Here is a 23291-nt window from a genome sequence, read left to right as displayed (position 1 = left end):
CATGCATTTGTTATTGCTGATTTCAAAAAGATAGAAATGTTTTTTTGTAAATTTAAATTGCCCGTATTTAAATTTTAATCCAGATGTCTGTTTAATGTGGATTTTCTTTTTGAGAATTCTTAGAACGTTAGCAAAGCTTATTTGTACAAAATTCAAAATCTAATATTCTTTTATTAACAGTTGAATGATTTCTCTTTCTTTGAAGCAAAATGAATGAAATTTTATTGCCAGAAGTATGAGTACAGTTCACTTCCATTTTTGTTTAGATTGTCTTTTTTTGGACAACTACCTGTACTGTATATAATAACCTTTGTGATGATGATATAAAAACGTAGTTGATAGCTTTTTGAAATCTTAATTTTAAGTTGTAACTGTCTGGCCTGGATTTGTTTTGATCACCGGAAGTTTTACATACAGCAGTTGCCATCTGCTAGTGTACATGCTTTCTTAAAAGAAATTGAAGACTAACTTACAGATTTGAAATTCAAAAATATAGTTTATTACAATAATGTTAATATGGATTACATATTTCTTTTAAAATGTGTAACTGTAAACAGTTTTAACCAAGTAAAATGTATCTGGATTTTAAAAAAAACAACACGATTTTCTCTTTTTTCTACAAAAAGCCCACTATACATTTGTATAATGTAAGCCAGGTAGACAGTTGGTTACTAATTGTAATTGATGTACGGGTACAGTATATAAGGAAAATTACCTGAAATGTGGTGCCTACCTTTAATAGTCAGTAGACTGGGATATAGTCCCACTAATCTTTTTTGAATCGTGTACTGAGTTATCATTACTGCATACAGGTACAGTGCTACTGAGCACATAGGACCAATGGCTTAACATCCAAATGGAGGAACAAGCTAATTAGAGCAGTGTCTTGCGTCTTTTAAGGCACAGGCAGTGGTATATCCAGGATTCTTGAAATTGGGAGGGGGATGATGGGAGGGGGGCGAATGTGAAGTGGGGAATCGATAGTGGGGGGAACGACTGTAGCTCACAAAATAAGGTGATTTGAGGTGATTTTTAACTTCTTGAGGGTGATTTTTGGGGAACGACTGGGGGAACTAATATTTCTTGGAGGTGTACGCCCCTGGCACACCCCTACAGTAGATATGCCACTGGACAGAGGCAAGTGTGGAATTGCCAGGTCTTAAACTTGGTGCGCTAACTTGCTGTCCTTTTTTCAAAACTGTTTGCAAACAGTTATTAGTGATTTCTGTTGAATTTTCTACGTGTTAATATATTTTTTAAAATTAATTTTGCCTTGTGAAAGTTTTAGAACATTAGGGAGCTTAAATATTTGGATTTATCTTATTAAAACAATAATAGTAAACATACGTCTAATACTAAGGTTATAAAATATGTCACTTTATTAGAAATTTTAAATTTTAATTAAAAATTAATGGTTATGGAAAAAAAGAGTGTCTTGCACTATGAGAATTGTTTCAGCTAAGTGCTTTGTTCATCTATTTATGAATTAATGATAAGATTAGAAGTTAGCCTGGTTTTACAGTCAACATTCAAACAAAGATACTATACAGTGATAGTACATTTGGGAAACAGATTTATCAAAAGTCCACCGCATTCTACGAATAACCAGTCTACTTGTCTGTTCATCCGTCCAGAGATATAAAGGAGGAGGATAACTGTCACTTTTATCTACAAAGTACAAGAATGAAAAATGTAAGTGTAGTAATTGTTATTAGTCCATTCATATTATTATACGCTGGCATACAAGCAGGAACTTATATCACAGTTCTGGTAATTAAAAGCCATTTTTCTATGTTGAATTATAAATCTCATTAATACTGTATTATAAAAATTTATGACATTTCCAAAAATAGAACAATAATAAAAAAAAATATACAGGGTACTGTACTGTAGTTAGGCAGAAAAAAAGATTATCTACCAAATTAATTTTGTTTAGGTTTATTGAGGTTCCCAAATGACCAATTTGTTTACTGTAGCTAAGTTACCTCACAAACAAACTAAATTAAATAGTCCTTATTTTACACAAACTGCCTCCCATACCTAGCCTTGAATCTTTCGCAGTGTTGTCAGAATTTTTTGCTTACAAAGCTTTTGCACTTTGAACTTTTGACTTAAACTGTCTCACCATACCAGTTGGTAAGAGGATAAATATAAACAATAGTTTCTGAAAGGGTATACAAAATCTCCTAGGTACTTTAAAACTGCATATTTAAAGTCGTATACAGTACCTTGCTTGGCACTTATTAGTTTATTAAATAGATTATTTTTTATAATGTGTTATACTTAAATACTTTAATTCCCAAATCTTGTACAGTATTGTATCTTAATGAAGCATTCTGTAGAGTTGCTGGTAATTCTGCGAAGCTTGCCCTAAAATATGTGATAAAGATCAGAACGTAAAGAAAATGAACAATAAACTAATATTGTATTTAATCTTTTAGACTGATTAATAGGTATTAATACTTTTGTATATTTAGCATGAGGTTTTATCATGTTCCACAAAGTCAGTATGACATCACTGTACCTGCCATTGTTCACATTTTTAGCATGACATGCTTATATTTGTCATTTTAAAAATTAAACTCGGCACTTTACCTACCAGTTCTCACATACTCATTGTATACCCACAGTCTTAATTCAATACATATGACACCTCTAATCTACCATGCCTTGTGTATAGCATGAGACTTACTTAATAACTCTCAAGCCTTGCTATTTAGATACGCAATAGAAAATGCTGTAAAAGTTATCCATTTCTGTTTATTTGTATCAATGTAGGAAAACGTCTTTGCAGATCTTATAAATAAGAAATTCTCAGGGACCCCTGCATATGGGACTCCTGTAGGCTTTTATGCAGACTTTTGGACCAGTAAAAATTTGCCATATTACTTGCCTTGGTATTGGATGGAATTATTATTTAAAAGTCTCCTCCTCTTCCCTGTCATTTTGTTACCTTTTGTTTTGTACGCAACGTAAGTTTATGTATTTTAAGTCTACTTTCTATTTGAAAATGAAATAACCAATGAAAAAAAGTGTTGGATCAGGAAGACCAGTGGGAACATTGAACGTTAATATGTGTCTTGAAGACTGATTGAATTTGACTTCTCTAACACTGGACGTTCTCCTTGGATACATGCATCAAAATTACTTCATCAAAAATCCCCCTTTTCAGGAAGCAGTCCAATTTGCAACTGACCTATAAGTTTTGAGCGGTTCAATGGAATTGTTGATGTCATACATCTCCCTCTTTTCCCCCTTCACACAAAGAATGTTATCAGCTTGAGAACGCAAGCAACGGAAAACATTTTCAGAATTTTGTGTCAATTTTATTTGACAATGTCATTTGGATAAAACAATACATGATCCCTGGAGGATGAAGGGGATGTTTCCCTAAGACCCCCTGTCATTTTACTGACCGGTAGATCAGCACAATCCATCTCATTTTACAGACGGGGGAAATGACCAACCCCCAATTCACAAGACAAGTTTCTGGCCCGTCCCTCATGGATGTTAAACAGTTGTTTTCAAGTATCAAATTTTCATGTTAATTTTTTTTATATAAAATTTCTCTTTATGTTCATGTCCACAGTTTTAATAGTCAGAATGACAATTCATTTTTGTTAGATTGTACAAAAAAGTTCAAACTGATCAGCCACAGCATAGTTTTGGTGCTCGTCCTTCATTCAATACTAGGAATTTTATATAGCTAATTTTTTTATCTTTTAACTACTGTACATGAATGTTGAGTTTTTGTCTTTTGTTGTAGAGTACAGTACAGGTAGGTGGATATAGGGTAGATATAAATACTAAAATATGTGTCCATCTTGATTTAAATTTTAAAAGAACTTCCAACCATGCGCCAACCATCTACAACCACCATTCATTTGCTTTATAGTGTTTTAATAGCCATCCAGGCCATGCTAGGCTAGGCTAGATGAATCCCATGAGAGAGTCACACCTAAACCCTCTGACCACCCTTCAATTCCTCTACTGATTTGAGCCATGGGCATAGTTGGTATACATATTGGATTTTCCTGTTAGTTTCAGATTTTATAGTTTAATTTGCAATTCATTAATAAATCAAATCAATTTGTACGGATAAGCATACAGTATACGAAGATATTCTGACAATTATTAATCTCACTTTACGATTCAGAAGTTAAATATTTCTCTTGTGCATTGATACGGTAAAGTTTTCAATTTTCCGAAATATTTTTAGTTTCTAGGAACACCAGTATTTATCTGTCAACTTCAAATTGTAGGTGAATTTATTTCAATTCAATCCTCATTTTTGTTGGTGGGTAAATAAAAAGTTAATTGCAATTCTGTCATATAATATCAAAATTAAATTTTAAGTCAAATCAGAAATATTTTACAAAGTCAATAATTTGTATTTGAATGAACCAACTTGATAAAATATCATCAGATTGTGATATAAACACACCGGATACAAGATATCAAAGATTATGTTAATATAGATTATGTTAATATAACAATAATATATACATAAACAAATAAGATTTGAAATGAGGGTTCAAAGGTCATCTCTAGATTTTAAACCTGTTTGTAGTTCATAACTGTGGTTTATCATATCCTACTGTTTAAGTAAACAAGACCAGTAATTTATTGCAACAGATCTAAATGAATAAACAATCAAGAAACAAAACAGTCTAGGTGAAAATCAAAGCAGTGACCTCACATGTCCTAAAATAGCTCCTATACCCTATCATACTTAAGTACAAGCCACACACTTACATTTGTACGTTTCGTTCTTTAACATATTTTTTAATCTCCAAGTCTTCATTTTGTCACTGTTGATATTTGTTGTATTAATAAATATATTTTATTCTATGACATATTGTACATTATCATTGTTTCCTTCTTATAAAGTATTTGGCAATTTGATAATATATCGTTTCCTATAACCACTGTTCACTTGTTGCTCTTGTCGTTAGAATGATACTAGGAAAACACGATCATGACACCAACAACGGCCTTGTTAAAAAAACAGAGGGACCCGAGCCCTTTGTGACTCATTATGTAAACAGGTCTATATATAAAGGTAAGGTCACTTGATACTATAGGAATCATAAGAGTTGACAGTACAAATCAGCAAGTAAAAAGTATGTATTGTAAGCAAGCCAATAGATTGCGGTAGGACTAGAAACAACTGCATTTTTATTAGTAGGCAAGGGTAAACAGTTCTGTGCTAGTAGTCTGGGGCAGGGATAGAAATGTGTGTTAGTGTGGGGTTATGCGGATTAAGGTGCAGCCAGCAGAGCCTGGTAAAGCTTAGCCTTACCATGGAGATGTTCTACAAAATTCAAACGCTTCAAACAAACTTTGTTCAGACAAAGGGTGACGTAATTTGAAGAGTTGAGTGTATTTCATAGTACAACGTTTTAGAAAAATTTACCTTTGGGAAAGTACCATCATTTCTAAATTCACATTGAAAACAAATTTTATTCAACTAATAACAAATTATTTAAAATGTACAAAGATTTAAAAGATGAATGGCTCATTAATAAAATGGGTTTCCTGGTAATAATAGGATTTATAAATACCTGAGTGCGGATGTGATCAATTTATTTTAAATTAATGTTTTAATTATTGACCTTTACTCGGTACAATAATCATGTTATTCTCCTTGGTTTTAGAATGAAGTGTAATAAAGTGGATTGAACTGTTTTATTATGTCACTAACTAAGGCCATTAATTCCAAAGAAGATTAAAGGTTCTTTATTTTATCACATATCAACAGCCCATGAAATTTGTAAAAAATTAGGTCGTTGCCGACTTTAAATTCTTTGAGGTCGCCAGTCTCGGCAATTTTTTACTACCTAGGCCTATAGTATCTACGATTTTCCCAAACGCTCGACTTTACATCATCATCTACAGTATTGTGATTTTGTTAATTTATCTCTATTAAATCAATATATTGTTGGTGAAAGAATAGTTGTACTTGTATTATTTTAATAGTGTAGTATAACAGTTTTGCATAAGAAAATCGCCAAAGAAATGTCATTTTAGCGTTATCTTTTAGCATGGGAAATATCACTTTCATAAAAGCTACAATCGTATCATCACAGGCTGTCTGGTTCAAAACTGCCATGCATGTCCAGAACCAGAACTATCTATATCTGGGGTTTTCCACACATGTACACCACACTGAGAAGTGAAGTCATGATGCGATCGTATCTGTGTTTAAACGGCGGTAGGATTAGGCCTACAATATGTTTAATTTGGTTCTTTTTAGATTAAAAAACATTTTAAATATGATAATAATACTGCACAATGAAGACTAATAGATTTAGATAATCATTACAATCTATGCAGCCCACGTAGCTTCAATTGGGCGATGTTTTAGACCTTGCCTTGGCTGGCTAGCGTCACTCCTACCTAGCCTACAAAACGACCAGGCCTAGCTAGGCGAAAAAGACAAGACGATTGTACACACATTGTACATATGCCTATTAAAAATAATTATTGTACAAACAAATCTGTTTTAGGAACTACGAAATTTCCTTGGTTTGACAATGTACGTCAAATTTAGTTTCTGGTATAGCCTGTTTAAGTCAAAGTTCTGACTTTACAAGCAGTTTTTGAAGCAAAGAGATCTAGGCCTAGGTCAGCAAAAAATTGCTGTCCTGTGGCAATTCTGGCTTGGTAATATGGTCGGCGATTGCCGACGTGAAATTCATGGGCTGTATCAACTACAGTACCTTACGTCCACATCCATTTGCAAGTACTCTGCTATATGGAACTGAAGCCGGCACTATAAAAAGGGTATGAGAGAGGGGGTGCTCCTGGTGAAGCCTTATAGACTTTTGAAATAAGATTGGGTCAATCTCTGATCCCAAACTTAATTTGATGTTGTATAAATGAATTTTTTAAATAAAAGCTATATAAGAAACAGGTTGCTCTCCTTGTGTTTCAGCTAGAGGGATAAAAGCAAGTTATGATAGCGCACCGTTTTTGGATGAGACTTTTCAACCGTTTGTCCTGTTTGCATTATGGCCCGTGTGTACGTTAAAGAACACTACACTATTCAGAAAAGAGTAGGATATTGTCTGCCGGTGTACTGCTCAATTACCACCAGAAGGACCCCACTGGAAATAAGTCTTCTTCAGCCTTTCGTGGGTTATCCTTGGTGTTTACACCATATAAATCAAAGTTGCTTACTCAGCAACCATTTTTTAAATTTTTTTATTAACATTACAAATTTTAATTATACATTCATGACTGCTACAGTATATGGTGATGATGCTTTGTTGCATCAGAAAATATAGGAATTGTATAAAGATGGAACTCAATTTTGTCTTAGATTGTACACATACAATTTTTTTGAATAAATTGTTTTCATTGTCTAATGCATCTCTTGATCATACAGATTTATTAAGTTTTCTGTATATTAATTCTTCAGTGTACAAGTAATACTTTGTTTTATCTTCTTCTACCATCACTTTTGAATTGTGGTACCGCAATTACATTTTTTATTAACATTAAAAATTTTAATTATATACGAGTGCTATATTGGGATGATGAAGCTTTGTTGCATCAGAAAATATAAGAATTGTATAAAGATGGAACTCAATTTTGTCTTAGATTGTACACATACATTTTTTTGAATAAATTGTTTTCATTGTCTAATGCATCTCTTGATCATACAGTTTTATTGAGTTTTCTGTATATTAATTCTTCAGTGTACAAGTAATACATTGTTCTATCTTCTTCTACCATCACTTTTGAATTGTGGTACTGCAATTACATTTTATTATCAAATAAACACATTTGATTTACATGTTCACTGCAATTATTACTAATAGTCTTATTTAATTTCTTGTTTTATTTCATACCATATTTATATTATACCATCTGAAATATGATCGTGAAGAAATTATGATGTGATTTTCCTATAACTTCTCACAAATTATTTTCCAAAAAAAAGTCAGTTTATAAAGATATACAGGATCTATTGAAGGATTGTTGTAAACATTGTTTACAAAGGAAATTTGCTATTTAATTTTATACACTATAATTAAAGAACAATTCATGACCTGGCCCTAAAAAATACAAAATCATGAATAAAATTTAATAGGAGAAAATATTGTTATCCTTGAAACTACAGGCATGGCTGCTAAGCTATCAATTTCTTCTATCAGAAATTTAGTACCATAAATCATTATGGTAGTATAACTTATATAAGCTGAGAATTTGGCACTAGTTTTGTTAGTTGTTAGATTGGCCAGCTTTTACAATTTGGTAACCAATCCAGTGTCACTATTTCTATCAGACTACAGTTGTAGCAATTAAAACAACCAATCTTAATGCTTATATGAAAGCTTACTGATAATTCTGGATATTATTGATTATTGGTTGTTACTCAAATCCAACAATCTTTCTAAATAAAAAAAATGTAACTTTTTTCTAAAGTTTAGGTCTACAAAATTGTTTCCTGCATCCTGGCAAAAATCCACTCTCTGAACTAGTATGATGGACGTCACCTTAAGTTATGCTGCTCTACATTTTCAAATGAAAATTGTGTCCACTTCTTGTTGAGTAATTATTCCAGAAACAGCTGAAGGAAATTGAAGGGTTGTGGAATTCATTTGTCCTTATGAGAAAACTTAAATTCAGATACACCATCAAATTTGATAATTAAAAATTTTCTGATTTCTGATATACGTGTATTAATTATATTTTATTTACTATCAAAAGGTGAAAATGTATAATTTCTGGTTCTTGTTTGAAGTGGGTCTATTTTATCATTTCATTTCATTTTTATTTCATTCAACAAATACAAAACGAACAGAAATAACAATACCAAAATTCAGAGACGGGATAAACATTTAAAGCAAACTAAATTGCTGTAAAAAGTTTCTCCAACTTCCAACAACAGACATAGACCTTTTGATAAGAACTATTTTGTTCTATAACATCAATAAATATTTATTATAACTAACAATAAGTATAATTCAACAATATTTCTCCTAAACTAATATTTAAATACTATACTGTACTGGACATTTGTTTATATTATCAAATACCTGGTTTAACTTCAATTATTTGTGGGATTTTTTTTTATGTTCATACCAATTATTTTAAGTATGTTCTGATTTTTCACCAAATCGATTTAATTTGTTTTTACTCATTTGTATTATTGATTAGGACAAAAGTATTTCTGTATTTAGTGCAGCAGAGTCTCTTTCACCCATTTTACTGAGATCAATTTTCATTGAGAATAGATTGTCTTGTCCTCCAGCGCATTACATCAAGGTTAACAGTAAATTGTACTAATCACTGTGTGGTACATTTATATGCAACTGAAATATCAAACACGACACCAAAAATTACTATTACATTTTTTTTGTATTATCTTTTTCTAATTACTATTGACCAGCTCATTAGTGAATACCTTGCCAATAACCATAAAAATGTATATTTGATGTGCAGTGTTTACATATACAATATAAGTAATATTTTATGGTTAGATGTGAAATTATTAAAATATTTGAACGTGATCTTAGTACTTTTTAAATACCGACTCCAGAGGAAAAATATTTTTGGTATGACGTACAATTAATTTTTCTAAGGCACTGAGGGAACAGTTTAATAAGATACAGATTTTGGAATATTTAAAATTTGAAGGAAATGAGGTGGATTTTCCCCCAGTTTTTTAAATGTTCAAGTCTGTATAATAGACCAAATAAAGTATCTTGGTATCTACGAACACTGTCTCCACCCCCCTCCCCCCAATGACCCAGATTATTTGTAAACAATTTTAAGGCTGGAAAATTATGACTGAAGGAATAATAGTAAGAAAGATTGATAAAACCTGTATGTACTGACACTACTAAACTATAATAATAGGCAGTTACTCCTTTCATAACTAACAGAAGTGGAGACCAATAGGCTGGCTTGTTAAGTACAGCTACTTTGTAGTTTTTTAACCTAATTTGACTCTTTTATGATACTGATTTTATGTCAGAAAGCCAGTGTTAGTATAGTTGTCAAGTTTACATGCAAATACTTGTACTTTGAAAGCTGTGCACTAAAGACATTAAGATGTGTAGTTTCCTAGTATATTTTAATTGTATTTGTTATTCCAAGACCAGCAGATGTTAAGAACAGCCCCTTAGTGGATTATACTGTGTGAAACTACTCCGGTCTTTGCATGCATCCCATGAATTTGTTATGCTATAGACTGTACATTACTTGTCCAATGGGAATTAACGTGTATTATCTTTATCAGTATTTTTAATACATATCGGTACTAGTTCTTAACGACGTGTGATGATGTAGACCTATTTGGATCTAAATATTCTACGATTTAGTATATTATACAATAGTTTCACATCTTCTGAAAGAGATTATTGGGCAATAAAGGAAATTAACCTTATATATGTTTATCAAAAATGCATAGTATATTAAGGGCACCAGATGAAATAGTGTTCATAAATCGGCCTTAGGATAAAATAAAAGTTATGAAAATTTAATTTAACATAAAAAAAATAACGAAGTCATTTTCAGAAAACAAAAATCTTTTGTTTTCTACCATATATATTTTAATCATATTCAGATGTGTTTTTAACAAGGTAATTTAAAATTGTTTAAACACATTTCCAAGCCAACTCATATTTACATGTAGTAAGTATGATATCCATTTTTTATTTCTACATCCGTTTTTTATTTCTACTATAATTCTATAAACTTGTTTATCATATTATGTTTTATAAAATGAGGGAAGGTATAGCTGTGTTATTTTATTAATCACCAATGGCGACTGACGTCTGAAAATGTGATCTCTTGAGTGGGATAGATCTGATCAGCTGGTCCCTCTGAAATTCTACCTTCACCTTTCTTATCCTTGGCATGGGATTCAATCCCAACCAACTAGAGGCTTGTACTGTTTTGCTCACAACAATACCTACTATTGTTAACTGAACAAGTAGATTTGAAAGAGAGCCTTTCCACAGCTTCTAGATTGTTAAAGTGATTTCTGCGCTAGTTTCTGTGGCTTTAGACTTGTTCACACAATTAAACTACCCTTTCATAGTATTTACCACTAAGAACCTCGCCTATTGTAAAATTCAATAGATAATTATGTTTTTTCCTTTTATTCAACTTGGTTCACTAAACATATTAGAATTTTCATAGAAGTTTCATAATGGATTAAACAGCTTCTCTGCAGTCTTTCTAATTATTTTCCCAACCGAAAAGCTACCTACATTACCTGTTTCAGACATGGTACCTTTCCTCTCTATTTTTTTACTATATTATAAAAGATCACAGTTTTATTTTTTTCTTTTTAAAATTGATTTTTGGTTAAAAAAAAAAATATAGTTTTATGTATTTAAAATCAATTCTTCCTCATATTTTTTATTAATTTTTAAATTTTTATTTACTGTACTTTATTTTGATTTTGATGTCTGGCTTCCACACTACATTGTCTTAACGCGAGTCCACAAATTCATTGTCTACGCCGTGAAAACTGTTATATTCATTATAGTAAATAATTTACTAATCATTAGTTGTAAAAAGTTTAATACTTACCGTAGTTAAATACAAAGTTGGTTATGTAGTATAATTATTACTATTTTGCAATGTACTGAGTAACCAACAATTAAAGAATAATTGTTAAACTTTCTTCCGTTTTCTTCCCATAGATGTTGAGGAGCATGAGGTAGTGACATGACCGACAGTTGGAATCAGAGTAGCCAAGGAGGGGGAAACCTCTCTGACGAGGATCCCGGCAATGATGCTGAAGGAGTCTGGAGTCCGGAAATCGAACAAAGTTTCCAAGAAGCATTAGCAATCTATCCTCCATGCGGAAGACGAAAAATTATCTTATCCGACGAAGGCAAGATGTATGGTAAGTTAAGCTTGGTATCTTTTTGAACTTTTTCATTATTGAAAATGCATTAGTGAATTTTGTTTTGTTTTCGAGTTGTTATTATATGAGGAGGCATAATTTATTTCTTATTTAAGTACATGCATAAAGGAACATATGTGGCAAAGGTAAGCCAAACCAGTCACTCGTCGCAAATCGTGTTTCAGAGATACTGACCAAAACATGCTGCAATATCAAGTTTTTTTTAAATCCATTTTATTGCATTAAACTAACCTTTATATATCCATGGATCATGCTATGCTTTTATTTTCAATGTTAAAACAATTTTTAACAATTTGGTGATGGTTTCTGCCTGAGAAATGCTCGAAATCATAAACTTTAAAGGCTGATTTCTCAAATATTGTTCTTTAAACAGATGTATGTTTAAATGCTTGTAACTTCATAAGGAAATGTTGGATTTTAATTATTCTTTTACCATTTTATAGCTCTCATTTTACTGTTTAAAACTGTATTAATAACAAAACATTGATTTTTGCAACGAATGAATGGTTTGGCTTGTGTTTGCCACATATGGTTGCTGGTACTGGAATTAGCAACTTCTGGCAAATGAGATGAATTATTCTTCATTCTCTGTTGGAACAATTACTGACTTGGATACAGTCCTCGATGAATGAAAGTTCTTGTGAAACCTGGTGAATGAAAGCAAATTTGATTGTTATTAAAGGAATCTTACTTTCATACTTACAGTACAGTAGGGTCAGTCATTTAGGTGCTGTCAAGTGTGATGGGGTCAACTATTTTGGATAGGGGATAGTAGTAATATTACCACACCATCCCACAGTATTTGAGTATCAAATATTAGAAATGAAATTGATCAAATATTGTTATATTATATAAGAACAAAATATACAGTAAAAAATGAAACTTAGTATATTTTTTAAAATTTAGTTAATTTGCAAACATATCTATCATATAACCAAATCACTCTCTGATGCTTTTAGTATTGATTATAAATTGGATTTAGAACTCATAATTCTGATCTACAAACAGATTTGTTTGTGTTTTATGTACTTTGCCACCCACCAGGAATTTTATCAGGAACCCTTACCGAATGCAAATGCACTAGGCTCCTTGGTTTAGTTCTCTGTTGGCAAATGTCTAAAAATCACCATGGCAGATTAAGGGTTGGAGAAAAAAAAGGAAAGATAACAAAAAAAAAAAAAACGATCGCCCAAAATGGGACATGCCGCCGGACCCCAGGGTGATGTTACCTCAATGATCCCCCTTCCCCTTTTGGACATCTTTGGATCCGCCCCCTGATCGCTGCTCTAATGTACAGTATTGTAGGAGAATGACAGTGATTACTATATTTAATTTCTTTATCAATTTAAGAAGTGACACAATGATATATTTATAACTATAGTTTAAAGACAGATCGCTAATGCTAGATGCTGTACGCTTCACCTCATTAAACACAATAACTGCAATTGTTACTGGTCTTTTAGGATTAAGCATAGAACTTTTCAAAGATTTTATAAGTGTATTAGAGTCAAGGTTAGGGGTTAATTTCACTGTGTCTGCTTTCTCTGCAATTGATTCAGTATTTCTTTTACCCTCATGCTAATGTCGACAATTAATTCAACATTCAGCAAGCACAACCTTAGACTTGGATTTTACTCCATGCTGACTTGGCCATTGCGGAGGGTGTTGTTTTTAGGATAAAGGTGAAACGACAGGAGAGCGAGCACGCTGGAACCAATTTCAGTTGACAATTCAAAACAATCATTGTGATAGGTCTCAGTAGACTACATTTATATTTTCCCCAGGGTATTTTGTGCCAACTCTCAAGAAGACGTTTAAACATTACTCGTCAATACATATTTGTTATAAGAATTTCTTATCTTAAATTTAACATTTCCTTTATTGAAAAAAATCTTTGAATTAATCAGTCTAATACTGGGTAAATACCCATGAAATTTGATCCGATTTTGTTGTGGTAGCGTAGAGGTAGGAAGTGGAGGTGAGGTTTCGTAACTTGAGCGATAAATATTGCACAGGAACAGATTTTTCCAATTAAACTAATTTTGATTTGGATCAAACTAAGCTCAATTTGCCCTGTATAAGCTAATTATGTTGGCCTGAAGTTTATGATAAAAAAGTCTGATTTGCAGAAACTATTCTGAAGAATAGTTATATTTCCTTACAGAGTTTAGGCCTTGTTTAGTAGACCCTCCAAGCTCAATTAGTTTTTGTTTTTTTCTTTAAAATAAAAAAAATTAAGAAATTCAATTAGAAACATGTACTGTACGATCACTATTCATTAGCCCTAGAAACAAAGCAAACAATAAAATTTCTGTTAATTAAGTGGCGCCCCCAACAACGAATGAAAACTTTTTGACCATTTGAAAATTGAACTGTTATTTAACTGGTTTTTAATATTATATAAAAACGCTTACCTCAACCTCAAAACGAGTAAATTTTTTACATGGCCTTAAATGGAAATATTAAAATTATAACTTTACTTTTCTCATTAAATTTCCATTTCTTACGTATTGTAGTGTATGTATTATAGTATAGAAAACATTAAGAAAGTCAAATACTGTATGGAGCCAGCAGAGATGCTTAATGCTCTAATTAATGGACCAGACTTTGTAAAAATACCAATATAATATACATTTAAAATGATTAGTTTGGCAATCAAATATCAAAAAAGTAGAATGTACAAGTGGTTGGTTACTATTCTGGAATATTTTTTGTCTGTGAACGAGACAAAATCTATTAAAACCATGACATTATAATATTAATACCAGTTTATTTGGATTCTTGTACAGCCATTGCTTATAGACTCTTGCAGTCTGCATGTACAATAAGTGAACAGTGGTATCTTATTAACTAGGTCCAATCATTTTAACATCTTGAGGCTATTGAGTGACTCATTTCTGTACTAAATAGTCGCATTTTATGAGTCACATTTGGGAGAGATGATTTTGATTCTAAAGCTGTAAGATGTAATATACCTTATTTCATTCTATTATTGTTTAGGAAATGCGACAAATTAATTAATTTACTTAAAACTATTAAATAAAAAAATATTTATTTAACTTATTGAATAATTTTGGGTCTACTTCGTGAATACTTAACTGGAATTTATTATGATAAAGAAATATATTACAAAAATTCAGTTGTTGAAATCCGAAATACATTCATTGTGTAATGTAATATATAATGACAGGTGTAAAAAGATAAAAATTAACATCACATTGAATTATTAACGTTAAAGGTACCCATTATTGGTTGTACAATCCAATATATAATTTATCCCATTTCACACTTGCTTTGTGACCCTATCAGTGCAGATTTTTTTCTATGAGAGGGATTCGGTTAATGCGAAAGCGGGAATTTAAATTTAAACATTATTTTGTTGTTTACACGAGGACCAAGACCAGCTGCTGGGCTTGTGTATTGTGTCTGATTCAAAGATGAAAGCCAACCAGTGCAATGGTGTTACCTGTTTTACTAAAACCAAATTCTTGTATAGGCTTGCAGCGCTGTGTTCATTCAACCAGGACACAAGATCCGTTTGCTGCTATTGAGACGGGTACAAACATTGCTTTTCACAACATGGCTATTCTTTGACATGTTAAACCTGCGTATTGTAAAATCTTTTTGTTAAACAAAAGTTGGTAGAAAATAGAGAAAACAAAGACTTATTAGTTACACTTGCCTATAATATCTATAATGGAGGAAATAAATTATGAAACCAGGAAGACTTGGTATTTACTCAGAAGATTGCATTGTATGTGTTACCAAGGAGGTATATTTGGTCTTGCTACAGTATAATGGCTTTTGTTTTAGGGTTCATATTCAGGAACACAAGCAATAGAGAATTTGAATCCCAATAGTTGTTGATCGTTTTACTTAGTTTAATCTTTATATTAATACCTATTAGCACCATGAGTGATATCCAAATAATATAAATAAGTGCTTAGTGTATAGTAATTTACATATGATCACACCAATATCTGACATCTTCCCAGCGAGTGTATGCTCTCATTCCTATACACGTAATGCTGCATCTACAGTAGCGAAGCTGTTATTCTTAAATAGGATGTCTGCTGTGTTTGCCCTGTATCTAGTAAGTGGTAACTGTTTGCTCATTTTTGTTTGCTCAGCATGGATACTCGATTCTTAGTGCCATACAACCTTTTTAATTGCTTATTATAGCTTAATTGTTATGTTAACTGTATCCAGTTTAACAGAACGAATACCAAAGTAGGGGTGGCACCAGGATTTGCCCAATGGGGGGTCTGATGTCCCCGACTTGGGGTTTCGACTACCCAATGAGAACGTAAGTGGGCATGGTCGGGCATCGCTTAAAATCTTCCAGAAATGATCCAGAGGGCGTAGTCCCATAAACTATGACAATTTACGGGTTTTCAAAGTCTTATTTAAACGATTTCAGAGTCTACTAATGTCAAAATATGTATAATTTTTTCTTTTCCCCAACGAAGTGTGTTCCCCCCCCCCCCCAATGAAGTGTGTTTTTTCCTCCCAATGAGGGGCCAGCTCTCCCAAACAGGGGCCCTGGCCCTGCCACAACCCCTGTACCAAATGCTTTCTATGTAAGTGAGTCCAACGTAGATAACTTTAAAGCGTATTGTATTTAAGACATATGTTACTGTTTGACATTGAAAATAAAAGGAAGAAAGAAAATGAAAATGAAACCAATCTTGCAACTGTTTTAAAATATAATCATTACTTGGCAATTGGTTGTATGGTATTTCTTTTTTTGTGGGGAGGGGGGAAGCACACAAACCTTATCTTGATTTAAAAAAATGTTTAAATAATTTATAATAAAAAAAAATAAAAATTTGGTTATTTGGTTATTACTTAAAATTATTATTTATAGTTCTTTTGAATATACATTTATTTTAAATTGCTCAAAAGATTATTTAAAAAAAAACACTTTATTTTATTTTCTATCATTTCTATCCTTTTTAAATTTTTTTATAGATAATGAAGTAAGTAGTTAGCCAGAGGTTTGTGAGTATTATCCTAATACAATGTGAAATGTGTAAATCAGTAGTCACTGAATTCCCATCAAACACCCAGTGATACATATTTCTTATTTAATTTATCAAAAAAATATTGTTTATTCATAGTAAGTAAAGCCCCTGAGGTTTTACCTCAAAGTTTCCAATTCTTTAAATATCATGTCATGTTTAATTACCAATAATTCTTGAAAATTTACATGGCATTGTGTGTTATAATTACAATCAAATTAACATTTGATTTATTCTTTCAAAATGCATCTATTGCAAAACAATAAATAATTATATTTAATCAATTTTTTCCATGGAATGTTAATCTACATACTCACCTAATTGCATAAAATATAATTAAATTGAATGAGTACTGATAGTTTACCAATACCAACTTTGTAGATATCAGATTTTCAACAATTTCAATTTAACTGGAAAAATTTTTTTTAAATGTTAATAATTTTTTGCAGAATTGTAACATTGCATTTTCTGGTGGAGGTATTTAAGACATAATACAACCATTAATTGGGTAGCGTAAGTCGGAGGGTAAATGGTGATTGTTTTAGTGGGTCCCATTACCTTCAAGTTGGCTGTAACATGAACCTGTGCTCGATTAGTACTAGCACCTTCATGGTACTACTAGTAGTTAAGGTATGCTGTCTCATCTGTCAACTGCTGTTGATATTGGACTCTCTTTGTCTGTTATGTAGAGGGCAGTATTCATCATGTCACATGTCGTTGATATGAGGAAAAAAATAATTTGGTATTAATTATAGAATCTTGTTGTGTTAATTTTTGAGAATTAAAAATGGAATATAGAGATTAGAATTTGAAAACTTGTTTGAGGTAAAGGAAGGTGGTTTGTTTGACAAGGTGGTATTTAAGCATGGAATCCGTCATGAACCTATTCTTTCTCAAAGATTGAAAGGAAAGCAAAACATATGTGACATATGATTTATCCGTCAATCAAATTCGATAAAAATGTGTAATCGGGTAACAGTGCATGTAGGGAAGGAAATGTCGCATAATCCTGGTTATGTTTCGAACAAGAAACTAATCCAAACTCTCAGTGAGTTGACGTTATAATCTTGTTACACGTTTATCTTATTTCAACTTCCAACAATAATTCTGGCAAACCTTTCAGGAAGCCTGCAGCAAAATATGTTCACAGCACCTTTTCTGGTGGCAGTGTAGAATGAGGTGATTTTGCTCTGCATTTACTATAGTGTTTTGTGTGTGGTTTTCAATAGAGTGCTAAACAATAGGCAAAGAGTATTGTATAAGAAAACAGGCACTGAGTCAGTTTTTTTTTATAGTCTGATCTTTGATGATGAGGTAGTGTTTTGTATGTCTGCTGGTCTGTCATTGAAAGAAACCATGTTTTGATACTGTGTTAACAATGGATGAAAGGGAGTTTTCTATTGGATCGTTGATTCTGTTGTGTTCTTGCTGTTGTCACTATTGTCATGGCTTAAAAACTTGGTGTAGGTTAAGAATCTCCTTAACAATAGCAAGAATAACCATGAAAAACACTGCTGTTTTAAGGTCAATGCAAGATTTACTTCATATCTATGCTATTAAATTGAACTTTCACCTTTAACCTTTAATGCCTTTCTCCTCATGTACTATTGGCTAGATATTTATGTGAAACATAAGATCAGTAATGTCTGTGTTTAATTGATGAAAGGCATAAAATTAATGTAAACAATGGTCTGTTTTAAGTCACTCGGGTATTTTTATTTTAGCAGTTTGTATTAGAAGCCTTTGTTGTCTAAAAATAATATCAGTACTTTAGAATTTGATGTTTTTAATTTGTTTGACACAGATTAAATAGTCTACACTGTGGCATCATTAACAAGTTCCAGTATAAGTAGTTGTAATACAGTAGTAGAAAATATTAGGCCTATATATAAAAGAGAAGGCATTCACTATTTGGAGTAGTTTTAAATATCAAGCATCAACTTTAAAAATACATAGTTAATTTTGGAAAAAGATATTTTGAAAAAATTGTAGCTAGTGAATTGTCACATTATGGAATGCAGCACTTGCTTGCAAACAATTTATGCCTTCACTTTCAATGTATAGTGTTTTCTGTTTTTTGGTATGTGTTGAATACAAAATATGGTATAAATCTTTTTGCAAGTGTCTTAGTCAAAATATTTGAAGTATTCAACTGAAGCAAGAATGCTGTTGATTTGGTCTCAACATGTGACTCTTGTTTTAATTTATTTGAGTTTTTATTGCAAATTATGATAATTATTGATGTTAGTAAGCGTGTAGGAAAAAAGGCAAAAGGAATAAAGCGTAGAAATTAACATGATGTAGTTGTTGTTCGGAGTTAAAACCTGTGTTTTTGTTATGTTTCTTGGTTGAACAAATGTATGATTATGAAGCAAAAAGAATTCCTCCTTGATTACTCCATTTAGATTAGGTTTTCTTAATCTCTCCTGCATGTTGACGTGTTGACTGTCAAATCGAGACAAATGATATACCTACTACTCCAACACATGTCCCACATACATCACCATTCTCAGGACTAGCAGGCGCTAAAATGTGAATAAATTATCTGCTAATAAATTGTGTATGTGGTAATTAGACAGATCCTTGATATGTCAGACCTAGGGTTGCTGTACTACACTACAGTGAAATGAAAGTCCCATCCAACTCACAACACATGTAAAATTATTTATTCCTTAATGGTACAATTTTCGTTTGTAAAGATAGTAAAAGAAAAATCCCTATATTACAATGACAATTAATATTGTTACTTTTTAAAATAATGATAAATAATATAAAATGTTTGTAAATTTATTTCAGAATAAGGTATGGTATTTTTGACAATGAGCATAAAGAAAAGTATTTAATAAATGAAAACATAAATACCATTATATTATAATCTTATTCATCAGAGAATAAATTTACCAACATTATAGTAGGGGATTAGTATTTAATTAATTTTCCTTTAATCACACTGCACGTTTTTATGAATATAAATTTAATAATGATATAAACACTCTATATTACTTGTAAGGGCAGATGGTATAATCACACTTTAACAAAATAATTCTGATAAGGCTCAATTCTTAGCAACTAAAATTAGTTTTATCATCACAATAATAATTTTTTTAATGAGTTTCTTTGTTAGGATTGTCTATATGCTCATGTACGAGATGTACTTGGCAAATTACTCTGCAATTCCACGAGCATGCTTAATCATTCACCAGTTCTCTCGCCAAAAGCAATTAACAACGCGAGTTTTGATTGGCGATTGGCACGTTGCTTCAACAAGTTGCTCTATTGGCTTTGGACGTTTCATTCCAGAAATTGGTCTGAAAAGCTTTGAAAATGTTTACAAGTTTTGGATCAGTGTTCAAATTACATACTGATATTAATACCCATAACCAGGAAAAACAAGATAAAGTTTATAAATAATATAATCCAGTTAGAATTTTACTGAATTCAATGTCTAAAATTGAATTTCTGAGGGTTTTTAAATTTTTTACCTCAGACATTCCATAACAATCATTTTAATTCTCTTAATGAATCGCATTGGTACCTCTTTTTATTTAATGAATAATATAAATGAATTTTCAGTATCAAGTATGATGATTATTAGTCAAATTAAGGTTTTCAATGTAAAGACTAATGCAATCAGTTGCTTATTTAGTTTAATCATTTGATTTAATTAGGGCAATCATCAAATTGCTGAGCTGTAAAATTGTATTTTTACTTTTTGCATAGAAGTGTTTTAGAAGCCAATAACCATAACAAATATATTTATGTATTTATAATAAAAACTATTTTCCATAAAAAAGATTAAAAACTTTTTCGACGTTTGTTGATTTTTTTTTCTTCTTAGAATAGAAGTTTTCTTAAGGGAATTAGGGTGAGCACAAATTATTGTTTAATGTTGGTTGAAATATACATCCTGAGTTATCCATCAACCTTATTGGCTATATCTATGTATATCCCTGACTACAATGTAGGCATTACTGTGACAATTGATAACAGAATGAAATTTTATTTTCTAAATGGGATTTTGTCCAAAGGACATTTCATTCTATGTGTTTATCTCCACAAATTATATTTTTATTTTGTTTTTATCTTGACAGGTCGTAATGAACTCATAGCAAGGTATATTAAGCTTAGGACAGGAAAATCCAGATCAAGAAAACAGGTGAGCATTAAGTAATCTCTGGATAATCTATAATAATCTATAGATAATTTATAATAATCTGTTGATAATCTGATAAACTATTGAAAATATATGATGATCTATTGAATCTGTGATAATCTAGATAATCTCTTATTTTGATATTGTAGTATTATTCAATAACTTACTGATAATATGTGAAAGTGATAATCTATTGTATATTAATAATCTATTAGAAATATGATTAGGATAATCCCTTGTTATTAGTCTATTAATAAGTGTGATTTTGCTAATCTGATAATCTGTTAGTAGTGTCTTAATAATATATTTATATTCAACAATAATTTGGAGTGCAAGGTAATATTACAGTAGGTTGACCATTTATCAGAATAATATTGTTGCTGCATTTGAATAAACATTGTGGTATAATTTGTAAATAGAAAGTCCAGTCTTCATAAAGTGCAATACAATCTAAGATGGATGCCAAAATTAAAGCATACAATTTCACAATATATTTGGTATTTGGTATTGTTTATGTACAATACTTTTCTGCTATTGGACAGACACCACAGTCTTTTTTTTTGTGTGTTTACAGAATGAATTCACACCATGTCAAATATTGTATCGTTAATCAAATTTAAGTAATAAGATAACAGAGATGGAATTTGGAAGTCAGAATATCTAGGTCTCGAAGGATGCAATGGACGGCTGTCACAATAACAATTTGAATATATATTTATTTTTAATGAGACTGTCTGTCATCTTGCAGAAAATATCTTAATAAGCAATATATGCTAATTATTTTTTGGAAACCTTAAATTTGATTACAGTATTTGAATAATGATGTATTCAATTAAATAATTAATCAATTTTAATCACATTATGAAATGTAATTCTTAAACCTAACTAGTTTACATTTGATTTTTGTTTTACTTATTCCAGTTATTAAATCTGCTTACCTGAATATTGTTTCTATATTGGATTTTATATAGATATTGTGATATTGTAAATAATCTATAGATTTTGATATTGTTTTTTTTTTATTAATTTATATTTTCTAATAGACTAATTGTTTCTTGACCAGTTTTTAAACCCCCTCACATTCACCATTTTCACCAAATCACATACATACTGTAGTTACTATCTAGGTCAATACTCAAACAAACACAGGGATACCTATATTGCTTATGAGGATGATTGGATATCTACAGAATTTTTTGGTATTTTGCGTTATGAACAAAGGAGTGGAACTAACAAAACTATTTACATTTATGAATGAATGAATGAATGAAATAAAATAAAATAATTGATTAAATATAAAAATTATGAGTTAATGTTAAATTATTATTTAGAAGTTATAACATTGACATTCCAACTGAGATCCATGTTGATTCTAGAATATTAACCAGTAAAATGAGCACAACATGGTAATATTAGTTGAATTAGTTTCAGTTTGTGTTTTTAATGTGGTGGTTGCTTGTAGTTCGAGAAAGTAGAACTAGTACTGTATACCATTTAAGTTTTATTTCCGTCAACTGAACTACTCAGCATGGGACTTTATTTACCAAAATTGCTACAGTTATAAATGAGTGACAGCTGTTTGCTAGCTAAATTTATGAGTTTTCGTAGGTGGAGAAGGAGGAAATATTCAGGTTTCAGGACACTGTTATTTTCAAACCTCAGTTGGATTTAAACTTGATTAATTTAATAATAATAAAAATATTAAAAGGTTAGTCTTCTCTTTCTATTACTATATATATTTTCTCAGTTATAATATTTACAAGAATTAACAATTTTGCATGGCTAACACTGCCATCCCTCCTCTCCTCCATCCCACAACATTACTTACACCTGAAAAGTCATTCAATAAATTTATGTGTTTTTAAAGATTTTTTGAAGTTTGGATTTTCAAATGTAATCTTCTAAATAGCTTTTCACATATGCTCATAATTTCTCCTTAGCAATTAAGATTTTTTGCTGGTACAATATTATAACAATTATTAAAAAGCCTCAAAATGTGTGTGTGTGTGTAATCTTCAACGGATTTTGCACCATGTTTAGAAATCAATTTTTATTCCTGTTCTTACCCATTTGACTTCGACAGGCATCTAGTTCCAATTATTATAGCTGTGGAACTATTAATGCTACAACCATTTTAGTACAACTTCTACATTCTGACGAGTTACATTAATTAAAAGCATTTTTAATTGGGCCTATGAAAGTGGATGATTAATTGCTGGTTTAT

General features: G+C 31.1%; 1 protein-coding gene across 3 annotated transcripts in view; it reads left to right on the top strand.

Annotated features, from left to right (window-relative positions):
• LOC117105103 (transcriptional enhancer factor TEF-1-like) overlaps positions 1-23291 on the top strand; it is a 48398-nt gene that overhangs the window by 5467 nt on the left and 19640 nt on the right. For all 3 annotated transcript variants that reach the window (XM_033246149.1, XM_033246150.1, XM_033246151.1), the window contains exons 2-3: positions 11667-11872; positions 21006-21070. In XM_033246149.1, coding sequence (XP_033102040.1) covers positions 11692-11872; positions 21006-21070 — 246 coding nt within the window. In that variant the 5' untranslated portion in view covers positions 11667-11691. The remainder of the gene's footprint in view (positions 1-11666; positions 11873-21005; positions 21071-23291) is intronic.

This window comes from Anneissia japonica, unplaced genomic scaffold (genome assembly GCF_011630105.1).
Source record: "Anneissia japonica isolate Jap-2015-1 unplaced genomic scaffold, ASM1163010v1 scaffold287834_len5846547_cov211, whole genome shotgun sequence".
Taxonomy (NCBI): domain Eukaryota; kingdom Metazoa; phylum Echinodermata; class Crinoidea; order Comatulida; family Comatulidae; genus Anneissia; species Anneissia japonica.
Note: the sequence above shows the minus strand (reverse complement) of the source record. Positions and strands in the feature narration are given on the sequence as shown.